The sequence below is a fragment of the Salvelinus fontinalis genome, chromosome 11, assembly GCF_029448725.1.
Source record: "Salvelinus fontinalis isolate EN_2023a chromosome 11, ASM2944872v1, whole genome shotgun sequence".
Taxonomy (NCBI): domain Eukaryota; kingdom Metazoa; phylum Chordata; class Actinopteri; order Salmoniformes; family Salmonidae; genus Salvelinus; species Salvelinus fontinalis.
In genome coordinates, this window is record NC_074675.1 from 57,916,986 (window position 1) to 57,939,204 (window position 22,219).

Genomic DNA, 22,219 nt, shown 5'->3' on the forward strand with positions numbered 1-22,219 from the left:
TGTAGGTTTAGAGTTATAGATATGTAGGGTTAGAGTTATAGATATGTAGGGTTAGAGTTATAGATATATAGGGTTAGAGTTAGAGATATGTAGGTTTAGAGTTATAGATATATAGGGTTAGAGTTAGAGATATGTAGGGTTAGAGTTATAGATATATAGGGTTAGAGTTATAGATATGTAGGGTTAGAGTTATAGATATGTAGGGTTAGAGTTATAGAGAGGATAGAGTTATAGATATGTAGGGTTAGAGTTATAGATATGTAGGGTTAGAGTTATAGAGTTATAGATATGTAGGGTTAGAGTTATAGATATGTAGGGTTAGAGTTATAGATATGTAGGGTTAGAGTTATAGATATGTAGGGTTAGAGTTATAGAGAGGATAGAGTTATAGATATGTAGGGTTGGAGTTATAGATATGTAGGGTTAGAGTTATAGATATGTAGGGTTAGAGTTATAGATATGTAGGGTTAGAGTTATAGATATGTAGGGTTAGAGTTATAGATATGTAGGGTTAGAGTTATAGATATGTAGGGTTAGAGTTATAGATATGTAGGGTTAGAGTTATAGATATGTAGGGTTAGAGTTATAGATATGTAGGGTTAGAGTTATAGATATGTAGGGTTAGAGTTATAGATATGTAGGGTTAGAGTTATAGATATGTAGGGTTAGAGTTATAGATATGTAGGGTTAGAGTTATAGAGAGGATAGAGTTATAGATATGTAGGGTTCGAGTTATAGATATGTAGGGTTAGAGTTATGGATATGTAGGGTTCGAGTTATAGATATGTAGGGTTCGAGTTATAGATATGTAGGGTTCGAGTTATAGATATGTAGGGTTCGAGTTATAGATATGTAGGGTTAGAGTTATAGATATGTAGGGTTAGAGTTATAGATATGTAGGGTTAGAGTTATAGAGAGGATAGAGTTATAGATATGTAGGGATAGAGTTATAGATATGTAGGGTTAGAGTTATAGATATGTAGGGTTAGAGTTATAGATATGTAGGGTTAGAGTTATAGATATGTAGGGATAGAGTTATAGATATAAAGGGTTAGAGTTAAAGATATGTAGGGTTAGAGTTATAGATATGTAGGGTTAGAGTTATAGAGAGGATAGAGTTATAGATATGTAGGGTTAGAGTTATAGATATGTAGGGTTAGAGTTATAGATATGTGGGTTTAGAGTTATAGATATGTAGGGTTAGAGTTATAGATATGTAGGGTTAGAGTTATAGATATGTAGGGTTAGAGTTATAGATATGTAGGGTTAGAGTTATAGAGAGGATAGAGTTACAGATATGTAGGGTTAGAGTTATAGAGAGGATAGAGTTATAGATATGTAGGGTTAGAGTTATAGATATGTAGGGTTAGAGTTATAGATATGTAGGGTTAGAGTTATAGATATGTAGGGTTAGAGTTATAGATATGTAGGGATAGAGTTATAGATATGTAGGGTTAGAGTTATAGAGAGGATAGAGTTATAGATATGTAGGGTTAGAGTTATAGATATGTAGGGTTAGAGTTATAGATATGTAGGGTTATAGTTATAGAGTTATAGATATGTAGGGTTAGAGTTATAGAGAGGATAGAGTTATAGATATGTAGGGATAGAGTTACAGATATGTAGGGTTAGAGTTATAGATATGTAGGGTTAGAGTTATAGATATGTAGGGTTAGAGTTATAGAGTTATAGATATGTAGGGTTAGAGTTATAGAGAGGATAGAGTTATAGATATGTAGGGATAGAGTTATAGATATGTAGGGTTAGAGTTATAGAGTTATAGATATGTAGGGTTAGAGTTATAGAGAGGATAGAGTTATAGATATGTAGGGTTAGAGTTATAGATATGTAGGGTTAGAGTTGTAGAGAGGATAGAGTTATAGATATGTAGGGTTAGAGTTATAGATATGTAGGGTTAGAGTTATAGATATGTGGGTTTAGAGTTATAGATATGTAGGGTTAGAGTTATAGATATGTAGGGTTAGAGTTATAGATATGTAGGGTTAGAGTTATAGAGAGGATAGAGTTACAGATATGTAGGGTTAGAGTTATAGAGAGGATAGAGTTATAGATATGTAGGGTTAGAGTTATAGATATTTAGGGTTAGAGTTATAGATATGTAGGGTTAGTGTTATAGATATGTAGGGTTAGAGTTATAGATATGTAGGGTTAGAGTTATAGATATGTAGGGTTAGTGTTATAGATATGTAGGGTTAGAGTTATAGAGAGGATAGAGTTATAGATATGTAGGGATAGAGTTATAGATATGTAGGGTTAGAGTTATAGAGAGGATAGAGTTATATATATGTTGGGTTAGAGTTATAGATATGTAGGGTTAGAGTTATAGATATGTAGGGATAGAGTTATAGATATGTAGGGTCAGAGTTATAGATATATAGGGTTAGAGTTATAGATATGTAGGGTTAGAGTTATAGATATGTAGGGTTAGAGTTATAGATATGTAGGGATAGAGTTATAGATATGTAGGGTTAGAGTTATAGATATGTAGATTTAGAGTTATAGAGAGGATAGAGTTATAGATATGTAGGGTTAGAGTTATAGATATGTAGGGTTAGAGTTATAGATATGTAGGGTTAGAGTTATAGATATGTAGGGATAGAGTTATAGATATGTAGGGTTAGAGTTATAGATATGTAGATTTAGAGTTATAGAGAGGATAGAGTTATAGATATGTAGGGTTAGAGTTATAGAGAGGATAGAGTTACAGATATGTAGGGTTAGAGTTATAGAGAGGATAGAGTTATAGATATGTAGGGTTAGAGTTATAGATATGTAGGGTTAGAGTTATAGATATGTAGGGTTAGAGTTATAGATATGTAGGGTTAGAGTTATAGATATGTAGGGATAGAGTTATAGATATGTAGGGTTAGAGTTATAGAGAGGATAGAGTTATAGATATGTAGGGTTAGAGTTATAGATATGTAGGGTTAGAGTTATAGATATGTAGGGTTATAGTTATAGAGTTATAGATATGTAGGGTTAGAGTTATAGAGAGGATAGAGTTATAGATATGTAGGGATAGAGTTACAGATATGTAGGGTTAGAGTTATAGATATGTAGGGTTAGAGTTATAGATATGTAGGGTTAGAGTTATAGAGTTATAGATATGTAGGGTTAGAGTTATAGATATGTAGGGTTAGAGTTATAGAGTTATAGATATGTAGGGTTAGAGTTATAGAGAGGATAGAGTTATAGATATGTAGGGTTAGAGTTATAGATATGTAGGGTTAGAGTTATAGAGAGGATAGAGTTATAGATATGTAGGGTTAGAGTTATAGATATGTAGGGTTAGAGTTATAGATATGTGGGTTTAGAGTTATAGATATGTAGGGTTAGAGTTATAGATATGTAGGGTTAGAGTTATAGATATGTAGGGTTAGAGTTATAGATATGTAGAGTTAGAGTTATAGAGAGGATAGAGTTACAGATATGTAGGGTTAGAGTTATAGAGAGGATAGAGTTATAGATATGTAGGGTTAGAGTTATAGATATTTAGGGTTAGAGTTATAGATATGTAGGGTTAGTGTTATAGATATGTAGGGTTAGAGTTATAGATATGTAGGGTTAGAGTTATAGATATGTAGGGTTAGTGTTATAGATATGTAGGGTTAGAGTTATAGAGAGGATAGAGTTATAGATATGTAGGGATAGAGTTATAGATATGTAGGGTTAGAGTTATAGAGAGGATAGAGTTATATATATGTTGGGTTAGAGTTATAGATATGTAGGGTTAGAGTTATAGATATGTAGGGATAGAGTTATAGATATGTAGGGTCAGAGTTATAGATATATAGGGTTAGAGTTATAGATATGTAGGGTTAGAGTTATAGATATGTAGGGTTAGAGTTATAGATATGTAGGGATAGAGTTATAGATATGTAGGGTTAGAGTTATAGATATGTAGATTTAGAGTTATAGAGAGGATAGAGTTATAGATATGTAGGGTTAGAGTTATAGATATGTAGGGTTAGAGTTATAGATATGTAGGGTTAGAGTTATAGATATGTAGGGATAGAGTTATAGATATGTAGGGTTAGAGTTATAGATATGTAGATTTAGAGTTATAGAGAGGATAGAGTTATAGATATGTAGGGTTAGAGTTATAGATATGTAGGGTTAGAGTTATAGATTTGTAGGGTTAGAGTTATAGATATGTAGGGTTAGAGTTATAGATATGTAGGGATAGAGTTATAGATATGTAGGGTTAGAGTTATAGAGAGGATAGAGTTATAGATATGTAGGGTTAGAGTTATAGAGAGGATAGAGTTACAGATATGTAGGGTTAGAGTTATAGATATGTAGGGTTAGAGTTATAGATATGTAGGGTTAGGGTTATAGATATGTAGGGTTAGAGTTATAGAGAGGTTAGAGTTATAGATATGTAGGGTTAGAGTTATAGAGTTATAGATATGTAGGGTTAGAGTTATAGAGAGGATAGAGTTATAGATATGTAGGGTTAGAGTTATAGATATGTAGGGTTAGAGTTATAGATATGTAGGGTTAGAGTTATAGATATGTAGGGTTAGAGTTATAGATATGTAGGGTTAGTGTTATAGATATGTAGGGTTAGAGTTATAGATATGTAGGGTTAGAGTTATAGATATGTAGGGTTAGAGTTATAGATATGTAGGGTTAGAGTTATAGATATTTAGGGTTAGAGTTATAGATATGTAGGGTTAGAGTTATAGATATGTAGGGTTAGAGTTATAGATATGTAGGGTTAGAGTTATAGATATGTAGGGATAGAGTTATAGATATGTAGGGTTAGAGTTATAGATATGTAGGGTTAGAGTTATAGAGAGGTTAGAGTTATAGATATGTAGGGTTAGAGTTATAGATATATAGGGTTAGAGTTATAGATATGTAGGGTTAGAGTTATAGATATGTAGGGTTAGAGTTATAGATATGTAGGGTTAGAGTTATAGATATGTAGGGTTAGAGTTATAGATATGTAGGGTTAGTGTTATAGATATGTAGGGTTAGAGTTATAGATATGTAGGGTTAGAGTTATAGATATGTAGGGTTAGAGTTATAGATATGTAGGGTTAGAGTTATAGATATGTAGGGTTAGAGTTATAGATATGTAGGGTTAGAGTTATAGATATGTAGGGTTAGAGTTATAGATATGTAGGGTTAGAGTTATAGATATGTAGGGTTAGAGTTATAGATATGTAGGGATAGAGTTATAGATATGTAGGGTTAGAGTTATAGATATGTAGGGTTAGAGTTATAGAGAGGTTAGAGTTATAGATATGTAGGGTTAGAGTTATAGATATGTAGGGTTAGAGTTATAGATATGTAGGGTTAGAGTTATAGATATGTAGATTTAGAGTTATAGAGAGGATAGAGTTATAGATATGTAGGGTTAGAGTTATAGATATGTAGGGTTAGAGTTATAGATATGTAGGGATAGAGTTATAGATATATAGGGTTAGAGTTATAGATATGTAGATTTAGAGTTATAGAGAGGATAGAGTTATAGATATGTAGGGTTAGAGTTATAGAGAGGATAGAGTTATAGATATGTAGGGTTAGAGTTATAGATATGTAGGGTTAGAGTTATAGATATGTAGGGTTAGAGTTATAGATATGTTGGGTTAGAGTTATAGATATGTAGGGTTAGAGTTATAGATATGTAGGGTTAGTTATAGATATGTAGGGTTAGAGTTATAGAGAGGTTAGAGTTATAGATATGTAGGGTTAGAGTTATAGATATATAGGGTTAGAGTTATAGATATGTAGGGTTAGAGTTATAGATATGTAGGGTTAGAGTTATAGAGAGGATAGAGTTATAGATATGTAGGGTTAGAGTTATAGATATGTAGGGTTAGAGTTATAGAGTTATAGACATTTAGGGTTAGAGTTATAGATATGTAGGGTTAGTTATAGATATGTAGGGTTAGAGTTATAGAGAGGTTAGAGTTATAGATATGTAGGGATAGAGTTATAGATATGTAGGGTTAGAGTTATAGATATGTAGGGTTAGAGTTATATATATGTAGGGTTAGAGTTATAGATATGTAGGGTTAGAGTTATAGAGAGGTTAGAGTTATAGATATGTAGGGTTAGAGTTATAGATATGTAGGGTTAGAGTTATAGATATGTAGGGTTAGAGTTATAGATATGTAGGGTTAGAGTTATAGAGAGGTTAGAGTTATAGATATGTAGGGTTAGAGTTATATATATGTAGGGTTAGAGTTATAGATATGTAGGGTTAGAGTTATAGATATGTAGGGTTAGAGTTATAGATATGTAGGGTTAGAGTTATAGATATGTAGGGTTAGAGTTATATATATGTAGGGTTAGAGTTATATATATGTAGGGTTAGAGTTATATATATGTAGGGTTAGAGTTATAGAGTTATAGATATGTAGGGTTAGAGTTATAGATATGTAGGGTTAGAGTTATAGATATGTAGGGTTAGAGTTATAGATATGTAGGGTTAGAGTTATAGATATATAGGGTTAGAGTTATAGATATGTAGGGTCAGAGTTATAGATATATAGGGTTAGAGTTATAGATATGTAGGGTTAGAGTTATAGATAGGTAGGGTTAGAGTTATAGATATGTAGGGTTAGAGTTATAGATATGTAGGGTTAGAGTTATAGATATGTAGGGTTAGAGTTATAGATATGTAGGGTTAGAGTTATAGAGAGGATAGAGTTATAGATATATAGGGTTAGAGTTATAGATATGTGGGGTTAGAGTTATAGATATGTAGGGTTAGAGTTATAGATATGTAGGGTTAGAGTTATAGAGAGGATAGAGTTATAGATTTGTAGGGATAGAGTTATAGATATGTAGGGTTAGAGTTATAGATATGTAGGGTTAGAGTTATAGAGAGGTTAGAGTTATAGATATGTAGGGTTAGAGTTATAGATATGTAGGGTTAGAGTTATAGAGAGGATAGAGTTATAGATATGTAGGGTTAGAGTTATAGATATGTAGGGTTAGAGTTATAGATATGTAGGGATAGAGTTATAGAGAGGTTAGAGTTATAGGACCACAGTTCTGCTGCCATGCGCCATCCCATCTGGTTTGCGCTTTAATATGTTTTCAACAGTACAATGACCCAACACACCTCCAGGCTGTGTTAGGGCTATTTGACCAAGAAGGAGAGTGATGGAGTGGTGCATCAGATGACCTGGCCACAATCACACGACCTCAACCCAATTGTGATGGTTTGGGATGAGTTGTAGTGCAGAGTGAAGGAAAAGCAGCCAACCAGTGGATTACAGATACAGCAGGTACGTTTACGAGGACAGTGCACTTCTCTAGTCTATATGACAGTAGTGTTTGTATAGCTCCCTCCGTAGATGGACTCTGTCTACACACACAGAGGTAGTCTGGTCCTCTACTGTCCTTTCTTCGTCTCTCCCCCTAAACAGACCATAAGTCCAGAGCCTTGGCCACAGTCTGTGTGCCTTTGGGGGGGGTGGAGGGTCTTGGAGGTGAGGTCCGGGGATAGTCTTTGTGGCAGACGGCTGCTCCTTCCTCTTCTATCTGCTCCTTTTGTCTCAGTGTTCACCCGACACCCTCCAGTGTGTCTTAAAGGGATGAGCACAGTGTCTTAAAGGGATGAGCACAGTGTGTATTAAAGGGATGAGCACAGTGTGTATTAAAGGGATGAGCACAGTGTCTTAAAGGGATGAGCACAGTGTCTTAAAGGGATGAGAACAGTGTATTAAAGGGATGAGCACAGTGTGTATTAAAGGGATGAGCACAGTGTGTCTTAAAAGGATGAGCACAGTGTGTATTAAAGGGATGAGCACAGTGTGTATTAAAGGGATGAGCAGTGTCTTAAAGGGATGAGCACAGTGTGTATTAAAGGGATGAGCACAGTGTATTAAAGGGATGAGCACAGTGTGTATTAAAGGGATGAGCACAGTGTGTATTAAAGGGATGAGCACAGTGTGTATTAAAGGGATGAGCACAGTGTCTAAAAGGGATGATCACAGTCTCTTAAAGGGATGAGCACAGTGTGTATTAAAGGGATGAGCACAGTGTGTCTTAAAGGGATGAGCACAGTGTGTATTAAAGGGATGAGCACAGTGTGTATTAAAGGGATGAGCACAGTGTGTCTTAAAGGGATGAGCACAGTGTGTCTTAAAGGGATGAGCAGTGTGCATTAAAGGGATGACCACAGTGTGTATTAAAGGGATGACCACAGTGTGTCTTAAAGGGATGAGCACAGTGTCTTAAAGGGATGAGCACAGTGTGTATTAAAGGGATGAGCACAGTGTCTTAAAGGGATGAGCACAGTGTCTTAAAGGGATGAGCACAGTGTCTTAAAGGGATGACCACAGTGTGTATTAAAGGGATGAGCACAGTGTGTATTAAAGGGATGAGCACAGTGTGTATTAAAGGGATGAGCACAGTGTGCATTAAAGGGATGAGCACAGTGTCTTAAAGGGATGAGCACAGTGTATTAAAGGCATGAGCACAGTGTCTTAAAGGGATGAGCAGTGTGTATTAAAGGGATGAGCACAGTGTGTCTTAAAGGGATGAGCACAGTGTGTATTAAAGGGATGAGCACAGTGTCTAAAAGGGATGATCACAGTCTCTTAAAGGGATGAGCACAGTGTGTATTAAAGGGATGAGCACAGTGTGTCTTAAAGGGATGAGCACAGTGTGTATTAAAGGGATGAGCACAGTGTGTATTAAAGGGATGAGCACAGTGTGTCTTAAAGGGATGAGCACAGTGTCTTAAAGGGATGAGCACAGTGTCTTAAAGGGATGACCACAGTGTGTATTAAAGGGATGAGCACAGTGTGTATTAAAGGGATGAGCACAGTGTGTATTAAAGGGATGAGCACAGTGTGCATTAAAGGGATGAGCACAGTGTCTTAAAGGGATGAGCACAGTGTATTAAAGGCATGAGCACAGTGTCTTAAAGGGATGAGCAGTGTGTATTAAAGGGATGAGCACAGTGTGTCTTAAAGGGATGAGCACAGTGTGTATTAAAGGGATGAGCACAGTGTGTCTTAAAGGGATGAGCACAGTGTGTATTAAAGGGATGACCACAGTGTGTCTTAAAGGGATGAGCACAGTGTGTCTTAAAGGGATGAGCAGTGTGTATTAAAGGGATGAGCACAGTGTGTATTAAAGGGATGAGCACAGTGTGTCTTAAAGGGATGAGCACAGTGTGTATTAAAGGGATGAGCACAGTGTGTATTAAAGGGATGAGCACAGTGTCTTAAAGGGATGAGCACAGTGTGTATTAAAGGGATGAGCACAGTGTGTCTTAAAGGGATGAGCACAGTGTGTATTAAAGGGATGAGCAGTGTGTATTAAAGGGATGAGCACAGTGTGTATTAAAGGGATGAGCACAGTGTGTATTAAAGGGATGAGCACAGTATGTATTAAAGGGATGAGCACAGTGTGTATTAAAGGGATGAGCACAGTGTCTTAAAGGGATGAGCACAGTGTCTTAAAGGGATGAGCACAGTGTGTATTAAAGGGATGAGCACAGTGTGTCTTAAAGGGATGAGCACAGTGTGTATTAAAGGGATGAGCACAGTGTGTATTAAAGGGATGAGCACAGTATGTCTTAAAGGGATGAGCACAGTGTGTCTTAAAGGGATGAGCAGCGTGTATTAAAGGGATGAGCACAGTGTGTATTAAAGGGATGACCACAGTGTGTCTTAAAGGGATGAGCACAGTGTCTTAAAGGGATGAGCACAGTGTGTATTAAAGGGATGAGCACAGTGTGCATTAAAGGGATGAGCACAGTGTGCATTAAAGGGATGAGCACAGTGTCTTAAAGGGATGAGCACAGTGTCTTAAAGGGATGACCACAATGTGTCTTAACGGTGTTTTTCAGTAGAACAATACACTCTTAGAAATAAGGGTACGTATTGTTCCCTGGGGTAAAAAAATATCAGAATAGAGGTATACATTTTGATCTCACATTTTGCTACCTTTTAGGGTACACGTTCAGATAAAGAGTATAATGGTACATTTTCAGGTACAAGTGCAGATAAAGAGTATAATGGTACATTTTCAGGTACATGTGCAGATAAAGAGTATAATGGTACCGTTTAGGGTACAAGTGCAGATAAAGAGTATAATGGTACCTTTTAGGGTACAAGTGCAGATAAAGAGTATAATGGTACCTTTTAGGGTACAAGTGCAGATAAAGAGTATAATGGTACCTTTTAGGGTACAAGTGCAGATAAAGAGTATAATGGTACATTTTCAGGTACAAGTGCAGATAAAGACTATAATGGTACCTTTTAGGGTACAAGTGCAGATAAAGAGTATAATGGTACCTTTTAGGGTACAAGTGCAGATAAAGAGTATAATGGTACATTTTCAGGTACAAGTGCAGATAAAGACTATAATGGTAAATTTTCAGGTACAAGTGCAGATAAAGACTATAATGGTACATTTTCAGGTAAATGTGCAGATAAAGAGTATACTTGCACCTTTTAAGGGTATAAGTGCAGAAAAAAATTCTAAAATCCTGTTTTCGCTTTGTCATAATGGGGTATTGTGATGTCATTATGGGGTATTGTGATGTCATTATGGGGTATTGTGTGTAGATTGATTAGGAAAACTTTAACTTAATCCATTTTAGAATAATGCTGCAATGTAACAAAATGTGGAACGAGTCAAGGGGTCTGAATACTTTCCGAATGCACTGTGCATTTCAGTTACCCAGGGTACGAATGTATTTTTGGTACCCTCAATACCCACTATAAGGTACAATGACACCCTAAAAGGAACTAAGGGATGTGTCACTGGGGTGCCACCCTAAAAGGGTCATTTGTACCATAATTATTTTCATCATCATATTTCCCAGCATGCTCTGCTGCAGGTTTATAGATTTAAAAAATGTATCTGTGTTATACTACACAAAGATCAATAACATACATTTTTCTAAACTAATCCAATCAGTTAGTTAGATTTTTTTGCACCCGTTACTGAAATGGTTGTTCCAGTTGAAATGGCTTAGGTCGTGTCCTCACACTGTTCCTAACCTTGACAGTCAAGGCACACTGGGAAAGCATATTGGAGGCATGGTACTGGGGGCGTTGCTTTCAGATAGTTATTTTTGGCCACCCATGAGTGAAAGTGTTTTACCAGTTTTCGTGATCTATGCTAAAGGTAATGTTTTGCCACCTTTAACAAATGGCTTTGTCACTGTGGTAGTACTATTTAAAGGAAAACAAGCATGCATTTGTACCTGTGTAAAAAAGGTACTCTCTGAGGTATGACCTGGGATACAATTATGTACCCCTAACCAAAAGTACAAAGGAGGACCCCAGTGACAACCAGTTGTACCCCTTTAGGAACACACCTAAACCTTTATTTCTGAGTTCACTTCAGATTCTCCTTCTACAAAGTATTATCTGTTTGTTTGTCCTTCCTCTCCTCTTTTTCACTCCTCTGCTTTTCGTCTCCTTTTCCCCCATTCTCTCTCTCTTCATCTCTTGTTCCCTTTAGATTTCTCTCCATCTCTCTTCATGCGAGAGCCTCCTTCTTGGGTCGGGGTTTGTTTCCCAGGAGAGCGTCCATCTCTGCTACGGTCTGAGGGGAAAGCTGGGTGAGGACCTGAAGGAGACCAGGGTGGATGGGGGAACGGGGAAGAGAGAGCAGGGGGAAGGAGAGAGAGAGTGTGGATGAGGTGATCTTCATAAATAATAACATCAGATCAACTCTACTGGACTATACAACACATCTATACATCTATATATCTATACATCTATATATCTATACATCACATCTATACATCTATTCATCACATCTATACATCACATCTATACATCTATATATCTATACAGCACATCTATACATCACATCTATACATCTATATATCTATACAGCACATCTAAACATCTATATATCTATACAGCATATCTATACATCACATCTATACATCTATATATCTATTCATCACATCTATACATCACATCTATATATCTATACATCACATCAATACATCTATACATCTATACATCACATCAATACATCTATACATCTATACATCACATCTATTCATCACATCTATTCATCACATCTAAACATCACATTATACCACATTACATCAGTAATACTGGACTATACATCACATTATATCACATTATATCAGTAATACTGGACTATACATCACATTATATCAGTGATACTGGACTATACATCACATTATATCAGTAATACTGGACTATACATCACATTATATCAGTAGTACTGGACTATACATCACATTATATCAGTAATACTGGACTATACATCACATTATATCAGTGATACTGGACTATACATCACATTATATCAGTAATACTGGACTATACATCACATTATATCAGTGATACTGGACTATACATCACATTATATCAGTAATACTGGACTATACATCACATTATATCAGTAGTACTGGACTATACATCACATTATATCAGTAATACTGGACTATACATCACATTATATCAGTGATACTGGACTATATATCACATTATATCACATTATATCAGTAATACTGGACTATACATCACATTTTATCAGTAATACTGGACTATACATCACATTATATCAGTAATACTGGACTATACATCACATTATATCAGTGATACTGGACTATACATCACATTATATCACATTATATCAGTGATACTGGACTATACATCACATTATATCACATTATATCAGTAATACTGGACTATACATCACATTATATCAGTAATACTGGACTATACATCACATTATATCAGTGATACTGGACTATACATCACATTATATCAGTAATACTGGACTATACATCACATTATATCAGTAATACTGGACTATACATCACATTATATCACATTATATCAGTAATACTGGACTATACATCACATTATATCACATTATATCAGTGATACTGGACTATACATCACATTATATCAGTGATACTGGACTATACAACACATTATATCAGTAATACTGGACTATACATCACATTATATCACATTATATCAGTGATACTGGACTATACAACACATTATATCAGTAATACTGGACTATACATCAGATTATATCAGTAATACTGGACTATACATCACATTACATCAGTAATACTGGACTATACATCACATTATATCACATTATATCAGTGATACTGGACTATACATCAAATTATATCAGTAATACTGGACTATACATCACATTATATCAGTAATACTGGACTATACATCACATTATATCAGTGATACTGGACTATACATCACATTATACCAGTAATACTGGACTATACATCACATTATATCAGTAATACTGGACTATACATCACATTATATCAGTAATACTGGACTATACATCACATTATATCAGTGATACTGGACTATATATCACATTATATCAGTGATACTGGGCTATACATCACATTATATCACATTATATCAGTAATACTGGACTATACATCACATTATATCAGTAATACTGGACTATACATCACATTATATCACATTATATCAGTAATACTGGACTATACATCACATTATATCAGTGATACTGGACTATACATCACATTATATCAGTAGTACTGGACTATACATCACATTATATCAGTGATACTGGACTATACATCACATTATATCAGTAATACTGGACTATACATCACATTATATCAGTAGTACTGGACTATACATCACATTATATCAGTGATACTGGACTATACATCACATTATATCACATTATATCAGTGATACTGGACTATACATCACATTATATCAGTGATACTGGACTATACATCACATTATATCAGTAATACTGGACTATACATCACATTATATCAGTAATACTGGACTATACATCACATTATATCACATTATATCAGTAATACTGGACTATACATCACATTATATCAGTAATACTGGACTATACATCACATTATATCAGTAATACTGGACTATACATCACATTATATCAGTAATACTGGACTATACATCACATTATATCAGTAATACTGGACTATACATCACATTATATCAGTAATACTGGACTATACATCACATTATATCAGTAATACTGGACTATACATCACATTATATCAGTAATACTGGACTATACATCACATTATATCACATTATATCAGTAATACTGGACTATACATCACATTATATCAGTGATACTGGACTATATATCACATTATATCAGTGATACTGGGCTATACATCACATTATATCACATTATATCAGTAATACTGGACTATACATCACATTATATCAGTAATACTGGACTATACATCACATTATATCACATTATATCAGTAATACTGGACTATACATCACATTATATCAGTGATACTGGACTATACATCATATTATATCAGTAGTACTTGACTATACATCACATTATATCAGTGATACTGGACTATACATCACATTATATCAGTAATACTGGACTATACATCACATTATATCAGTAGTACTGGACTATACATCACATTATATCAGTGATACTGGACTATACATCACATTATATCACATTATATCAGTGAAACTGGACTATACATCACATTATATCAGTGATACTGGACTATACATCACATTATATCAGTAATACTGGACTATACATCACATTATATCAGTAATACTGGACTATACATCACATTATATCACATTATATCAGTAATACTGGACTATACATCACATTATATCAGTAATACTGGACTATACATCACATTATATCAGTAATACTGGACTATACATCACATTATACCAGTAATACTGGACTATACATCACATTATATCAGTAATACTGGACTATACATCACATTATATCAGTAATACTGGACTATACATCACATTATATCAGTAATACTGGACTATACATCACATTATATCAGTAATACTGGACTATACATCACATTATATCACATTATATCAGTAATACTGGACTATACATCACATTATATCACATTATATCAGTAGTACTGGAATATACATCACTTTATATCACATTATATCAGTGATACTGGACTATACATCACATTATATCAGTGATACTGGACTATACATCACATTATATCAGTGATACTGGACTATACATCACATTATATCAGTAATACTGGACTATACATCACATTATATCAGTAATACTGGACTATACATCACATTATATCACATTATATCAGTAATACTGGACTATACATCACATTATATCACATTATATCAGTGATACTGGACTATACATCACATTATATCACATTATATCAGTGATACTGGACTATACAACACATTATATCAGTAATACTGGACTATACATCACATTATATCACATTATATCAGTGATACTGGACTATACATCACATTATATCAGTAATACTGGACTATACATCACATTATATCACATTATATCAGTAATACTGGACTATACAACACATTATATCAGTAATACTGGACTATACATCACATTATATCAGTAATACTGGACTATACATCACATTACATCAGTAATACTGGACTATACATCACATTATATCACATTATATCAGTGATACTGGACTATACATCAAATTATATCAGTAATACTGGACTATACATCACATTATATCAGTAATACTGGACTATACATCACATTATATCAGTGATACTGGACTATACATCACATTATACCAGTAATACTGGACTATACATCACATTATATCAGTAATACTGGACTATACATCACATTATATCACATTATATCAGTAATACTGGACTATACATCACATTATATCAGTAATACTGGGTTATATATCACATTATATCAGTGATACTGGACTATACATCACATTATATCAGTAATACTGGACTATACATCACATTATATCAGTGATACTGGACTATACATCACATTATACCAGTAATACTGGACTATACATCACATTATATCAGTAATACTGGACTATACATCACATTATATCAGTAATACTGGACTATACATCACATTATATCAGTGATACTGGACTATACATCACATTATATCAGTGATACTGGGCTATACATCACATTATATCACATTATATCAGTAATACTGGACTATACATCACATTATATCAGTAATACTGGACTATACATCACATTATATCACATTATATCAGTAATACTGGACTATACATCACATTATATCAGTAATACTGGACTATACATCACATTATATCACATTATATCAGCAATACTGGACTATACATCACATTATATTAGTGATACTGGACTATACATCACATTATATCAGTGATACTGGACTATACATCACATTATATCAGTAGTACTGGACTATACATCACATTATATCAGTGATACTGGACTATACATCACATTATATCACATTATATCAGTAGTACTGGACTATACATCACATTATATCAGTAATACTGGACTATACATCACATTATATCACATTATATCAGTAGTACTGGACTATACATCACATTATATCAGTAATACTGGACTATACATCACATTATATCAGTAGTACTGGACTATACATCACATTATATCAGTAATACTGGACTATACATCACATTATATCACATTATATCAGTGATACTGGACTATACATCACATTATATCACATTATATCAGTGATACTGGACTATACATCACATTATATCAGTAGTACTTGACTATACATCACATTATATCAGTAATACTGGACTATACATCACATTATATCAGTAGTACTGGACTATACATCACATTATATCACATTATATCAGTAATACTGGACTATACATCACATTATATCAGTAATACTGGACTATACATCACATTATATCAGTAATACTGGACTATACATCACATTATATCAGTAATACTGGACTATACATCACATTATATCAGTAATACTGGACTATACATCACATTATATCAGTAATACTGGACTATACATCACATTATATCAGTAATACTGGACTATACATCACATTATATCAGTAATACTGGACTATACATCACATTATATCACATTATATCAGTAATACTGGACTATACATCACATTATATCACATTATATCAGTAGTACTGGAATATACATCACATTATATCACATTATATCAGTAGTACTGGAATATACATCACATTATATCACATTATATCAGTGATACTGGACTATACATCACATTATATCAGTGATACTGGACTATATATCACATTATATCAGTAATACTGGACTATATATCACATTATATCAGTAATACTGGACTATACATCACATTATATCAGTAATACTGGACTATACATCACATTATATCACATTATATCAGTGATACTGGACTATACATCACATTATATCACATTATATCAGTGATACTGGACTATACATCACATTATATCAGTAATACTGGACTATACATCACATTATATCAGTGATACTGGACTATACATCACATTATACCAATAATACTGGACTATACATCACATTATATCAGTAATACTGGACTATACATCACATTATATCACATTATATCAGTAATACTGGACTATACATCACATTATATCAGTAATACTGGGTTATATATCACATTATATCAGTGATACTGGACTATACATCACATTATATCAGTAATACTGGACTATACATCACATTATATCAGTGATACTGGACTATACATCACATTATACCAGTAATACTGGACTATACATCACATTATATCAGTAATACTGGACTATACATCACATTATATCAGTAATACTGGACTATACATCACATTATATCAGTGATACTGGACTATACATCACATTATATCAGTGATACTGGGCTATACATCACATTATATCACATTATATCAGTAATACTGGACTATACATCACATTATATCAGTAATACTGGACTATACATCACATTATATCACATTATATCAGTAATACTGGACTATACATCACATTATATCAGTAATACTGGACTATACATCACATTATATCACATTATATCAGCAATACTGGACTATACATCACATTATATCAGTGATACTGGACTATACATCACATTATATCAGTGATACTGGACTATACATCACATTATATCAGTAGTACTGGACTATACATCACATTATATCAGTGATACTGGACTATACATCACATTATATCACATTATATCAGTATACTGGACTATACATCACATTATATCAGTAATACTGGACTATACATCACATTATATCACATTATATCAGTAGTACTGGACTATACATCACATTATATCAGTAATACTGGACTATACATCACATTATATCAGTAGTACTGGACTATACATCACATTATATCAGTAATACTGGACTATACATCACATTATATCACATTATATCAGTGATACTGGACTATACATCACATTATATCACATTATATCAGTGATACTGGACTATACATCACATTATATCAGTAGTACTTGACTATACATCACATTATATCAGTAATACTGGACTATACATCACATTATATCAGTAATACTGGACTATACATCACATTATATCAGTAGTACTGGACTATACATCACATTATATCACATTATATCAGTAATACTGGACTATACATCACATTATATCAGTAATACTGGACTATACATCACATTATATCAGTAATACTGGACTATACATCACATTATATCAGTAATACTGGACTATACATCACATTATATCAGTAATACTGGACTATACATCACATTATATCAGTAATACTGGACTATACATCACATTATATCAGTAATACTGGACTATACATCACATTATATCAGTAATACTGGACTATACATCACATTATATCACATTATATCAGTAATACTGGACTATACATCACATTATATCAGTAGTACTGGACTATACATCACATTATATCACATTATATCAGTAGTACTGGACTATACATCACATTATATCACATTATATCAGTGATACTGGACTATACATCACATTATATCAGTAATACTGGACTATACATCACATTATATCAGTAATACTGGACTATACATCACATTATATCACATTATATCAGTGATACTGGACTATACATCACATTATATCACATTATATCAGTGATACTGGACTATACATCACATTATATCAGTAATACTGGACTATACATCACATTATATCACATTATATCAGTAATACTGGACTATACATCACATTATATCAGTAATACTGGACTATACATCACATTATATCAGTAATACTGGACTATACATCACATTATATCAGTAATACTGGACTATACATCACATTATATCAGTGATACTGGACTATACATCACATTATATCACATTATATCAGTAATACTGGACTATACATCACATTATATCACATTATATCAGTAATACTGGAATATACATCACATTATATCACATTATATCAGTGATACTGGACTATACATCACATTATATCAGTGATACTGGACTATACATCACATTATATCAGTAATACTGGACTATACATCACATTATATCAGTAATACTGGACTATACATCACATTATATCACATTATATCAGTGATACTGGACTATACATCACATTATATCAGTGATACTGGACTATACATCACATTATATCAGTAGTACTGGACTATACATCACATTATATCAGTGATACTGGACTATACATCACATTATATCACATTATATCAGTGATACTGGACTATACATCACATTATATCAGTAATACTGGACTATACATCACATTATATCAGTAATACTGGACTATACATCACATTATATCAGTGATACTGGACTATACATCACATTATATCAGTAATACTGGACTATACATCACATTATATCAGTAATACTGGACTATACATCACATTATATCAGTAATACTGGACTATACATCACATTATATCAGTGATACTGGACTATACATCACATTATATCAGTAATACTGGACTATACATCACATTATATCAGTGATACTGGACTATACATCACATTATATCAGTAGTACTGGACTATACATCACATTATATCAGTAATACTGGACTATACATCACATTATATCAGTAATACTGGACTATACATCACATTATATCAGTGATACTGGACTATACATCACATTATATCAGTAATACTGGACTATACATCACATTATATCAGTGAAACTGGACTATACATCACATTATATCACATTATATCAGTGATACTGGACTATACATCACATTATATCACATTATATCAGTGATACTGGACTATACATCACATTATATCAGTAATACTGGACTATACATCACATTATATCACATTATATCAGTGATACTGGACTATACATCACATTATATCAGTGATACTGGACTATAAATCACATTATATCAGTGATACTGGACTATACATCACATTATATCAGTGATACTGGACTATACATCACATTATATCACATTATATCAGTGATACTGGACTATACATCACATTATATCAGTGATACTGGACTATACATCACATTATATCAGTAATACTGGACTATACATCACATTATATCACATTATATCAGTGATACTGGACTATACATCACATTATATCACATTATATCAGTGATACTGGACTATACATCACATTATATCAGTGATACTGGACTATACATCACATTATATCAGTGATACTGGACTATACATCACATTATATCAGTAATACTGGACTATACATCACATTATATCAGTGATACTGGACTATACATCACATTATATCACATTATATCAGTAATACTGGACTATACATCACATTATATCAGTGATAATGGACTATACATCACATTATATCAGTGATACTGGACTATACATCACATTATATCAGTGATACTGGACTATACATCACATTATATCAGTAGTACTGGACTATACATCACATTATATCACATTATATCAGTGATACTGGACTATACATCACATTATATCAGTAATACTGGACTATACATCACATTATATCAGTGATACTGGACTATACATCACATTATATCAGTGATACTGGACTATACATCACATTATATCAGTAATACTGGACTATACATCACATTATATCAGTAAAACTGGACTATACATCACATTATATCAGTGATACTGGACTATACATCACATTATATCAGTGATACTGGACTATACATCACATTATATCAGTAATACTGGACTATACATCACATTATATCAGTAATACTGGACTATACATCACATTATATCACATTATATCAGTAATACTGGACTATACATCACATTATATCAGTGGTACTGGACTTACATCACATTACATCACATTATATCAGTGATACTGGACTATACATCACATTATATCAGTAGTACTGGACTATACATCACATTATATCACATTATATCAGTGATACTGGACTATACATCACATTATATCAGTGATACTGGACTATACATCACATTATATCAGTAATACTGGACTATACATCACATTATATCACATTATATCAGTGATACTGGACTATACATCACATTATATCAGTGATACTGGACTATACATCACATTATATCAGTAGTACTGGACTATACATCACATTATATCAGTGATACTGGACTATACATCACATTATATCAGTGATACTGGACTATACATCACATTATATCACATTATATCAGTGATACTGGACTATACATCACATTATATCAGTGATACTGGACTATACATCACATTATATCAGTGATACTGGACTATACATCACATTATATCAGTAGTACTGGACTATACATCACATTATATCAGTAATACTGGACTATACATCACATTATATCAGTAATACTGGACTATACATCACATTATATCAGTGATACTGGACTATACATCACATTATATCAGTAATACTGGACTATACATCACATTATATCAGTGATACTGGACTATACATCACATTATATCAGTGATACTGGACTATACATCACATTATATCACATTATATCAGTAATACTGGACTATACATCACATTATATCAGTGATACTGGACTATACATCACATTATATCAGTGATACTGGACTATACATCACATTATATCAGTGATACTGGACTATACATCACATTATATCACATTATATCAGTAATACTGGACTATACATCACATTATATCAGTGATACTGGACTATACATCACATTATATCAGTGATACTGGACTATACATCACATTATATCAGTAATACTGGACTATACATCACATTATATCAGTGATACTGGACTATACATCACATTATATCACATTATATCAGTAATACTGGACTATACATCACATTATATCAGTGATAATGGACTATA

General features: G+C 33.0%; 2 protein-coding genes across 2 annotated transcripts in view; one reads left to right on the forward strand and one right to left on the reverse strand.

Annotated features, from left to right (window-relative positions):
• The window catches only part of LOC129864763 (FRAS1-related extracellular matrix protein 2-like), a 90,511-nt gene extending 82,938 nt beyond the window's left edge, over positions 1-7,573 (forward strand). Inside the window, exon 14 of the mRNA XM_055937056.1 lies at positions 7,564-7,573. Within this exon, the coding sequence (XP_055793031.1) occupies positions 7,564-7,573 (10 nt within the window). The remainder of the gene's footprint in view (positions 1-7,563) is intronic.
• Positions 7,574-10,947: 3,374 nt separating this feature from the next.
• LOC129864764 (voltage-gated potassium channel subunit beta-2-like) overlaps positions 10,948-22,219 on the reverse strand; it is a 123,587-nt gene continuing 112,315 nt past the window's right edge. The window contains exon 14 of the mRNA XM_055937057.1: positions 10,948-11,577. Coding sequence (XP_055793032.1) covers positions 11,488-11,577 — 90 coding nt within the window. The 3' untranslated portion in view covers positions 10,948-11,487. The remainder of the gene's footprint in view (positions 11,578-22,219) is intronic.